The sequence below is a fragment of the Bison bison genome, unplaced genomic scaffold (genome assembly GCF_000754665.1).
Source record: "Bison bison bison isolate TAMUID 2011002044 unplaced genomic scaffold, Bison_UMD1.0 scf7180017864516, whole genome shotgun sequence".
NCBI classification, from domain to species: Eukaryota; Metazoa; Chordata; class Mammalia; order Artiodactyla; family Bovidae; genus Bison; species Bison bison.
In genome coordinates this window covers 1,510,180-1,520,372 of record NW_011495069.1, presented here as the reverse complement: position 1 = coordinate 1,520,372, position 10,193 = coordinate 1,510,180, and the positions used below count along the sequence as shown (strand labels likewise).

At 57.5% G+C, this 10,193-nt stretch overlaps 1 protein-coding gene across 2 annotated transcripts in view; it reads right to left on the bottom strand.

Annotated features, from left to right (window-relative positions):
• The window catches only part of PAX7 (paired box 7), a 104,218-nt gene that overhangs the window by 45,034 nt on the left and 48,991 nt on the right, over positions 1 to 10,193 (bottom strand). For both annotated transcript variants that reach the window (XM_010829932.1, XM_010829931.1), the window contains exon 5: positions 3,222 to 3,421. In XM_010829932.1, coding sequence (XP_010828234.1) covers positions 3,222 to 3,421 — 200 coding nt within the window. The remainder of the gene's footprint in view (positions 1 to 3,221; positions 3,422 to 10,193) is intronic.

Sequence of the window (10,193 nt, the reverse complement as noted above, 5' to 3'; positions counted from 1 at the left end):
GATGTCTGCGAGGTGGGGGTCGGGCCCTCAGATGTTTAGAAATGAAGACTCCTCCGGGGAAAGGAGTCACCGGTCACCAGGCACGTGTCCTGCCTCATGCGCCTTCCCCACCCTTCCCGGTGGCGGGGCTTTCTGCAGACTGAGATGGGCATCTCCGCCCAACATTGGGGGTACCATATAACCCCACACAGTGCCCCGCGGGCTTCCGAGGGAGGTGCCTGACCCTCTGCTGGGGGGCAGGGCTGGAGGGGAGGCAGAAGGGGCGACACAGGAGTGCCAGGGCCCTGCCCGACCTGTGCCCACCAGCTTTCTTGCTGATTTGGATGCCAGCCCTGGGACAGCAGGGATTTCTGTCTGCCGGGTCCCTGGTGCCTAGAACAGCGCCTGGCACACAGGAGGTGCCCAGTATGACTGCTAGATGAATAAGCCTGGAGTTTCGAGGGTGGAGCACTGGGCCCACTAAGAATAGGTGACCTTTACTAATCACAGCCCCTGCGCCGGGCACTCCCTGACTGTGTGAGTCTGTTTCCACGTTATCATGGAGTCCTCAGAACGAAGCGGACCCTGTTACCATCATCTCCGTTTTGCAGAGGAAACCAAGGGCGAGGGAGGAAGTGATGGAGCTGGAATTTGCACCAAGGCATCTGAACCACTCTGGCACCTCCCAGTGCCACTGAAATGAGATGACACAGGATTGTCAAATCCTTGAACTACAGGCTCTTAGAATCAGAGGCCAAGACCGCAGAAGTATCCAGCCCTAAAATCGAAGCAGTGCTCAGAGGGCTTCAAGGCCCCTGCCGCCCCGTCCACAGCAGGAACCCTCTCACCGGGGCCTCCCATCCCCCGGACATCGCACTTTGGCTTGAACACTTCTGGTGACAGGGATCTTAGCACCCTCCAAGGCAGCTCTGACTGTCAGTAAGTCGGGATCCTAGAACTTTAAGGAGCCTTCATGCTCATTTAGTTTGGCCCCTTTATTTATGGATGAGAGATTAAGTATCAGGAGAGGAAACTGATCTGTCGAGGGTGATACAGCTCATCAGAGGCAGAAACCAGTGGGAACCCAGCCTGCGGCTCCTGGTCTCCCCCTCCCCAGCCCCGCTCCAGGGCCTCGCAGAGCAACTGCGTCCTCCAAGCCTTCTCTTCTCCAGGCCAAATGCTCTATTCTTCCTGTCTTGATTTGGGGGCGGCGGGGGCGGGGGTCAGTCTTTGTTCATTCTTTAAAACTCAACATGTATCGATCCCTTTTTTGCTGGGATCAGGCCCAGTTCTCAGGCCACGAGTGGGGGGAGAGCCAGCCCCACCCTGGAGCACTGAGGGTCTGCAAGGGGAGCAGCACGTGGAGCATGGCTACCTTGGCCCCCGCGCCGGGGATGTGCCTGGGTTCTGCTGCTCCCCCTGTTCTCAGCCCCCCCCCACCCTTGGACCTTGAGTGACACCTGTTTCTGAGTCCCCTGGGCCAATAAAAGCACTGCCCTGACAGCCAGGACGTTTTACAAGGAGCGGCCAGGCTTCAAGGTGGTGGGAAGCAGCCGTGGCCGCCAGACGCGGGAATGAGAAAGCACCCAGGAATGTGCCCAGGAGAACAGCTGCAGGGGGATCAGAGGCGGAGGAGGGAGGCCCGGCCGGCAGCTCGGGTGTCACCCCAAGGGGAGGGGGCTGGGACGAGCCGAGCTGGCTGCGCCGCCCATCCGCGCCCCCTGGGGTCTCCCTGCGTGGCGGCCCAGGGCCTCCCACTCCGGGAGGGGGGCGGGTGGGCAGAGGGAGGTATGCTGGTCCCCGAAGCGCTCAAATGCCCCTTTGCTTCTAGCACTTTGCTGCTTTCAAATGCCAGGCTCGGAGTCCGTTTCTCCTTCCCAGATGGAAAGAGCCTGGGCTTGGCACCCACAGGCCTGAGCTCTGCGCACACATCCCCAATGCCATATCACTGCTCAGTCTCTGCCTGTGATGAGTGACCACCCTGGCCTGACAAGGGGGTCTGAGCTTCCCTGGGGTCCCGTGGGAGGAGCCCCCAGCTGCTGCCCCAAGGCAGATGCCCAACAGAAGCTCTCGGATCCCTCTTGGATAAGACAGAAGAGCCCCCAGCAAGCAGCTGGGGGCAGCCCCTCGGCAGACTCAGCTCCCCATTCACGGAGGGACCAGGCCAAGACGGGCTCCCATAGGAGCTGTGCATCAGCCCCCGCTTCCTCCTCCGCCCCTCCCCACCCCCCGACCCAGCCAGGCCCCCAGAGACTCTGCCTTAGAGAACTACAGACATCGTGCAATCTGAGAACTCAGCTCGGGGAGAGGAGGCGGGTCCTTCCCCCATCCCCACTGCAGGCCTTGAACCCTAGACAGACGCGGCTCTTCCTGTGCCCCACCTTCAGCAGGCCCACCGATCGGGCACCGGCACTTTGCGGGCGTGGATGTCCACAGGGTGTTCAAAGTCTGCTCACCCTTCCCCAGATGCTTCTAACTGGCCAGGAATACGTGCCCAGGCAGCTTGCATGCTTCCCATAACAGGAAACTCATTACCCACCCTAGGAAGCTAGGTCTGTTCTGGAAAGTTTTGTCCTGAATCTTTCCTCTCCTCCTCAGAGATGTGGAAGTGTTTATTTCCTGAGCTCCCTCTCTTGTGGCTGAACTCATGTCCTTCTTTCCTCTGTCCCTTGCCCTTCCCTCCTCTCTCTCTATCCCTCCTTCCTTCATCTTCCTGAAGTTCTTGTCGGCAAGAGGAGGGAGGCATTCCAAGTCCTCACAGCCCCTCCTGGCTTCCCTGGGGCTGTCCGAGGATTGGTTAGTCAGTCGATTAACATTTGCTGCCCGTTTACTCTGTATCAAGTGCTGGGGGCATTACTTGTCTACACAGCCCCTGGACTACTTGCCACAAAATCCCCACTCCTACTCCAGGGGGCCCACTAAACACCCTGACCCTGGCCACCCCCTCTCTCAATCCCGGTCTCCAGATGACTTGTGTGCTATGGTGCGTGCTTAGTCACTTCAGTCGTGTCTGACTCTTTGTGACCCCATGGACTGTAGCCCACCAGGCTCCTCTGTCCATGGGATTCTCCAGGCAAGAATACAGGAGTGGGTTGCCATTGCCTCCTCCAGGGATCTTCCCCACCCAGGGATCGAACCCACGTCTCCTGCAGCTCCTGCACTGAAGGCGGGTTCTTTCCCACAGAGCCGCCGGGGAAGCCCCTCCAGATGACGCCCGCAGCGCAAAGCCCGGTGCCCCTCACCTGCACGCGCGCCTCGGTCAGCTTGGTCCTCTGCGCCAGCTCCTCTCGGGTGTAGATGTCTGGGTAGTGGGTCCTTTCGAAGGCCTTCTCCAGCTCCTCCAGCTGCTCGGCCGTGAATGTGGTCCGACTGCGGCGCTGCTTACGCTTCAGAGGGAGGTCGGGTTCTGACTCCACGTCTGAGCCCTCATCCAGACGGTTCCCTACGGCCAAGCGAGAGGGCAGGAGAGGGCGGGGGCCCAGTGAGACGGACAGGAGCTGTGTGCCCACCTCCAGGCCTCCACGGCACTGAGGGTCAGATCCCTCTGAGTACAGGAAGGACGCCCCTCACGGCACTGTTTATCAGAGCAAAGACTGGGACGCAACCTCCCTGCCCACCCTAGGGGACGGGTTAAATACCTTATGGTCCAGCCATTAAAAACACAAAACCCTGTAGTTGGGCATCTAGGTTCTTACCACTGACACGAAAGGATGTTCATGACATAGGACTGGGGGGATGGTTTCATGATGAAGCACATTTGTCAAAATTCCTAGCACTGAATTCTCCAAAAAGGGGAGAATTTTTCCCATTTATTCACTGTACCTCAATCAACGTGACTTTTAAAAGAAGACAAGGCACAAACCAGCGTGCAGAACCGAAACCCACTTTTGGAGAAAGCATGCGTAGCACATTATGGAACTCTACACTCAACAGGTGAACAAACGCGAACCTTCAGGATGATAGGACTTTTGTTTTCTTTTTGAAATTTGTTTACAGTTTAATATTTTTTAAATGACAATCACTTAGACAATGATGCGATCGCATTTTGGGAAAACACTGCAGAGACTAAGGAGAGCAGGAAGAAAGGAGAGGACCAAGGAAGCGGGCAGACGCTTGTGCCCGGAGCTGGCAGCCAGGGAGCGTGGATTCCAGGCTTGGTTCTCTCCCAGATGCCCTGAACTCTGACCTTGGGTCTCGGTTCCCCCATTCTTCTCTATGAAAGGTTAAGACTGTGTGACTTCCACACCCAGGCCCTTGCTGGGACATTCCAGGATCACTGAGTGATCTTCCAGGCTGGAGGAGGAGACCCCACCTGGTGATCTTGGTCATGACTATGACTCCCACCCCATCATCCCCAGTGTTTCCACCCTGGAGCCTAGGAGTGGGTGAAGGCCTTTGCTTCCTTTGCAGAGAGAGCTCAGGGGTCTGGGGCCAGCCCACTTCCTGACTCTGGATGGGCTGTCAGGCCAGGTATCTACTCCTGTTCCACGTCTGGGTGAGGAAGGCTGCAAGAAGGGCTTGATCAAGCTCCTCAACAGTCAGAGCTGAACATACCTTGGGGACTGAACTGACTCTCTGCCCACAAAGCTTGGGCCTCTTGCCCATCCCTGATCTGGCAGAAGGAATGCTAGCAAGGGGCTCGCTGGGGCTCTGAAACTGCACCCTCAGGAGTGCCGGGGGACCTAGAGGGAGCAGGGAGAAGGGGGCTGGTGAGAAGAGGAAACCAAGGATGGGAGGAGAGAAAGCAGGCAGGGACAATTCCCCCCTCCCCACGCCTGCGTCTCCCTTTCCCTGCTTCGCTTTCCTCGCCCTCCTTTTCCATCTCCACCTTCAGTGTTCCTGGAAGTATTCTATGTTTTCTCCTTCCCTCTGCGGAGCACCGATGCAGCACCAGCCGCGTGCCACGCACGGACTATGAACGCAAGCCGTGTTCCGGGAGATAGCCTGAGTCGAGCCTCAGAGTGCATGTGCCTGCACTACAGATGGGAGGAACTGAGTCACAGAGAAGTAACTGAAGCGCCCACAGTCTCAGCGAGCGTCCAGATCCCACCCAGGCCCTGCTTCCCTGGTTCCCGTCCTGTTCCTACCCAGTGCCTTCAAAGGCTGGCGACAGGGACAGGTCGAGGCTCCTCCCACAAGGGACAACCTTCTCCCAACCCTGAAAACAGCACAACGCCTAATGCTGCCTCTTAGGTGCCGAGTGAAGGTGAAGGAACAGGCCTGCCGGGCCGGGGGGAGAGTGTGTGCAAAGGTCTGGCGCACCAAAGGGCACGGTGGGTGATGCTGTCATGGGGCGGCGCCCACGGCTGGCAGGGCTCGGGCAAAGCCCCCTTTCCCCCAGATCTCTCCCCCGTCCTGCTGACGTGGCCATCTTCCCAGGGGGCGCTGGTGGTGAAGAACCCGCCTGCCGATGCAGGAGACATAAGAGACTTGGGTTCGATCCCTGGGTCAGGAAGATGCCCTGGATGAGGAAATGGCACCCCCTCCAGCATTCTTGCCTGGAGAATCCCATGGACTGAGGAGCCTGGTGGGCTAGAGTCCAGGGAGTCACGAAGAGTCGGACAGGACTGAAGGGACTTAGCTAACATGGCCAGTGGGAAGTCATCCCTGCTTTTCACTGGCCACTGATGATGATGCCACGCAGCAAGGAACCAACGGCAAGGGAGACGTGCCTTCATCGCTGCCCGTCTCACCCCTAAAGGCAGGGACCTGGGGTGGGTCCAGCCCCTCCCTCTGCCCTCTCCCAGCTGCCCAGCTCCCCATCACCGAGAGGAGGCCTTGACGGGCACAGCTGGCATCTGGGGTGCTTTCCCCAGCATGGCTGGGGCTCAGAGCCAAATACAACTAATCCCAAGGATTCATTTCCTGAAACTCACTGCATAGCTTCAGTTTTCTGACGTTGACAAGGAGAGAGGGCCCTTGGGGCCTCAGAAGGAGGAAGCCGAGGTTGGCAGGAAGGGAGGCCCGCCCACAGACGGGGAACGGGACAACCGACTCTGTCCTCTCCTGGGGACTTTGGGCTCGGACAGCAGCTGAGGCGAGGAGCAGGGTTGCCCGGGCAACGCCTACGGGCAGAGATTGAACTCAGAGCTGTGAGGTCAGACCGGGGAGGAGATGCGAGCCCCAGTCTGATGGCGGAGGCACAGCCCTGTCCTGGGAGAATCTCCAGCCTGATTAAGTCTCAGTTCAGTTTAAAGCAGTGCCATCTAACACAACTTTTCTGTGATGATGGAGATGTTCCAGGTCTGCGCTGTTCCACAGGCAGGATCAGCCGCCTGTGGTTCTGAGCGCTTGAAATGTGTCTAGCACAAGATCTGAGTTTTTCATGTTATTTCCATTTTTCTGCAAACTTGCATCGCCACACAGGGCTGGTGGCCACCCAAAACGACAGAATGTCTTTAGCACCATTGGTCTCTCTTTTTAACAAGGAGAGGACAGGCTTCAAGTTCTTTCTGCCCACACTAGTCTCCGGTAGAATTTAATGACCTCGTTTGTTTTTAGGATATTGGTTTGTATGGGTCCCAGCTGTCTGTGGGCTTCCCAGGTGGCGCCAGTGGTAAAGAACCTGCCTGCCACTGCAGGAGACACAAGAGAGGCAGGTTCCATCCCCGGGTGGGGAAGATCCCCTGGAGGAGGGCATGGCAACCCGCCCCAGTGTTCTTGCCTGGAGAATCCCATGGACAGAGGAGCCTGGCGGGCTATGGTCCATGGGGTCGCAAAGAGTCAGACACGACTGAAGAGACTTAGCGCGCACACACCTGTTTATAGGATGTGATACGTGTATTCCCTTTACAAGAAGATCAGTTTCCTTGAATTCGGTTTTTAAAGATAACTTTGTACCGAGAAGAATATTCCTTAATAATAGGGCAGGCTGGAATCAAAGTCATGCACGCAATCAGCAAATGACCGATGGGGGATAGGTTCAAGGTGCTTCTGATACCAGAGCTTGCCCAGCCTCAGAGCCTTGCCACCCAGTGACTTCGGGCTTTCTAGGTGTCTCATGGAATTCTGCATTTATTTCTCCCCTTGTCTTCCTGTCCTTCCTGCCCCTTATTCAGCATGGATCTGGGAACTCCACAGGCCCAGAGAGACACCTGGGTGGGAACCTAGACCGGGAAAGGCAGAGCAGGTCCCTACAGGTCTCTGTTGACTGAGAAGACCTAGGGGCTTCCCTGGAGCTCCAGGAGTTAGGGCTCCATGCTTCCACTGCAGGGGGTGCGGGTTCGATCCCTGGTCAGGGAACTAAGATCCCACACGGGCAAAATAAGTAAATAAACAGCAAAGAAACAAAAATACTCACTTTAAAAAAGAGAAAAGAATGGAGGGTCACACTAGGATGCTGTGGTTATCATAACAACCTTCTGGATGCTGAGTGGGGAGAGCAAGGCCGGAAGATGCAGAGAGAGCTCTAGAGAGTGGGGCTGGGGCCTGTGACTTAGGCCCTGGAAGGGATCTCCCACCTCCTCTTGGCCCTTCTCAGGGGAAGAATCTCCCACCCCATGTTAGGTCTGTCTCATTCTTCTGTGTGCCAGCCTCATGCAGACCTAGGAAGCGGGCACTGTTGGCTCTTCTACAAACAGGGAAATGGGGCTCAGAGGTTCAGTAACTCAAAAGAGGCCGCAACACTGTGCCACACTCATTCCTGGAGAGGGGTGGGGAGGAAGACACACTGGGAGGGGGTCTGTAGGGCCCCCGGGGCAGCTCTGGTCTGGCCCAGAGTCCTTCCTGGGAGGCCTGACACCTGGATTCTGAGGTCTGTCTCCGCCCTCGCTGCGTGGCATTGGGCCTGTTGCCTCCCCTCTCTGGACTCCACTGTCTCAAGGCGAAAACGAGGACAGTGATGCATCCTTGCATTCCTCACTGGGTGCTTTGAGAACAGAATGGAATAACGACTTTCAGAGGAATCTGGAGCCTGTAAAGGGCACGTGAAGGATTGCTATTATTACTGTTAATTACTGATGATGATGTCATGACGATGATGATAGAGAAAAAGGAGCCTCAGGGCACTGCTGCTCACCCAGCAGGGCCCCCAGGGTCAAGTCCTCCCCTGGCGAGCCTTCCTGGGCCCACCCAGGCCAGGCTGGTTTCTCCGCTCATCCTTGGAGCCCTCAGAGCTCCTCGGAGACAGCAGGCTGGCCTGTGCCTGGTGCTCTGGGTCCCACTGGACCGAGAAGAGGGACACAAAGAACTCAGATGCCACCACTTCACCTGGGTTCCCCGTATGCTGCCCCTCCCCATCCCCACCCCTGGGAACCCTTGAGCCTCTGAGTTAAATTAATCAAAAGGATTAGGTGGACTTGGCCACAGAGAGGCCCTGCTGGCTGGAGCCGAGTCCTCCACGCACACACTGAAAGCCTCTGGGTGCAGACTGGGCTGCCAGCACGGGGCCGGGGACACGTGGGAAGCACGGGCATGGGCTTGCATCCATTAAAGAGGCTGGATTTGGGGGGCGGGCTGCAGGGGAGCGGTCTCCCAGGCAGCTGCGGCTCTTCCTCTCTGGTTCTGAAGCAGCTGTGGGTGGGAAGGCCCCACAGTGGGCGGGACAGAGCCTGGAACGGGTCTGGAGATGACTCCAGGTGAGGGATATCATGAGGGACCCTCTCTCTGGGTTCCCAGATCCTGTCTCACTTAGGGAGGTGGGGAGTCCAATACAGTTCCTCCCTTGGAGCCCTCCCAGTCTTAGGAGGGTGAAACAGCCTCTGTCTCAGGAAACTCCCGATCGGATGGAGGAGGCATCACCCTGCACTAGCAACTTCCCCGTCTGATGGAGGAACACTACTTCCAGATGAGCTGGGGCCAAGGCTGTCGTAAAACAGGGAGACAGCTCCGTGGGATTTGAGAGCAGCCTGAGGACAGAAAAAGAGAGGAGAGGCTTCAACAGGTCTGCTCTGGCCAGAGTCCAGCCCAGGCCGGGCTGATGCAAGTGGCCAGAAAACCACTGGGGGCAGCCCTCTGGTTCTCGCCCCAGCCTCTGCCCCTCCTCCGAAGCTCCCTGGCTTTCACAGCCACTGACCGGGAAGGCCTCCGTTATGCCAGTGAGGCCCCACCACCCTTGGGCCTGCCCACACGTCCAGATTCACCCTCCGCTCCCTGTCCAGCTCCCAGCTTCCTAAACGACCCAGCCAGGCTGCCCCACGCCTCCCTGCCTTTGAATTCCAGCCCCCTCTGCTCACAATGCCTCGCCCTTCGTTGGCGCACTCCTGCTCATCCGGCAGAACACAGCTGGCGGGTGCCCTCCCCCTCAAGTCTTTCTGGGTCCATGCAGACCAGGCTGGTTTCACTTGCGTCTCATCCTGGAGCTCTCAGAGCTCCTCAGGAGACATCAAGCTGGGCTGTCGCTGCGTCTCTTGGTCCCACTGGACCAGGAGATGGAGGAGTGTAGCAGAGACCGGGCCTGGCACCCAGCAGGGGCTCCGCAAAGCCTTCTTAAATGGATAAGGGTTAGCAGAACGATCACAGAGTTCCTTTCAAACTGACACTCTGGAGTAGTCACCATTCTCCCCTTCCACATGCACTCCACAGTTTACACGCCCTTTCAATGTTCCAACACAATCTCTCCCGACAGAGGGTCAAGTAGGCGGGATTAGCCCCATTTTACAGATGGTGGGGGGAATCAAGGTCACTGAAGCCGGGAAGACCACCCAGGACTCAGGACTCCCAGCCGAGTGGAAGCCAACTTTGCTATAATTCCCAGGTGATGGAGAATTCCATTTTGGATCATGAAAGCTAAAGCAGCTTCTGCTCCATCCTACCCCGACCTTCAAACTTTCTCTGTTCTCCCGAAAGTCTGGAAACACAATGGTCACAGTTTCAGGACCTACCCATCTCTGAGAAGGCGGGAGGGACCTGGCCACCTCCAAACCAAATCCTTTTCATCCCAGATCTGCGGAAGGCAGCAGGGAGACCCTGAGACTTGGGGTCCTCATCTCAGCTGCCCCCAACTCAGAGACGCCTTCCCATCCCACTCCGGAGCCCCCACCCGCACCCGCGCAGCCTCCCAGCCCAACCTTTATTACAGTTTAACATAGGCCGGCCCGGAGCCACGGCAGAGAAATGAATCACATAATAGCTGATATGCGTTTTAATCGAGTAATTCGGGCAGAGCCGAGAGCCGGCGAGTGCGGGCTGGGTGTCCCTGAATACCAAGCAGGCCTGGGCGCAGGCCTCGGAAAATGGAAAAGTCATTTACAGCTCAGCTGGGGGCCGGTGAGCAG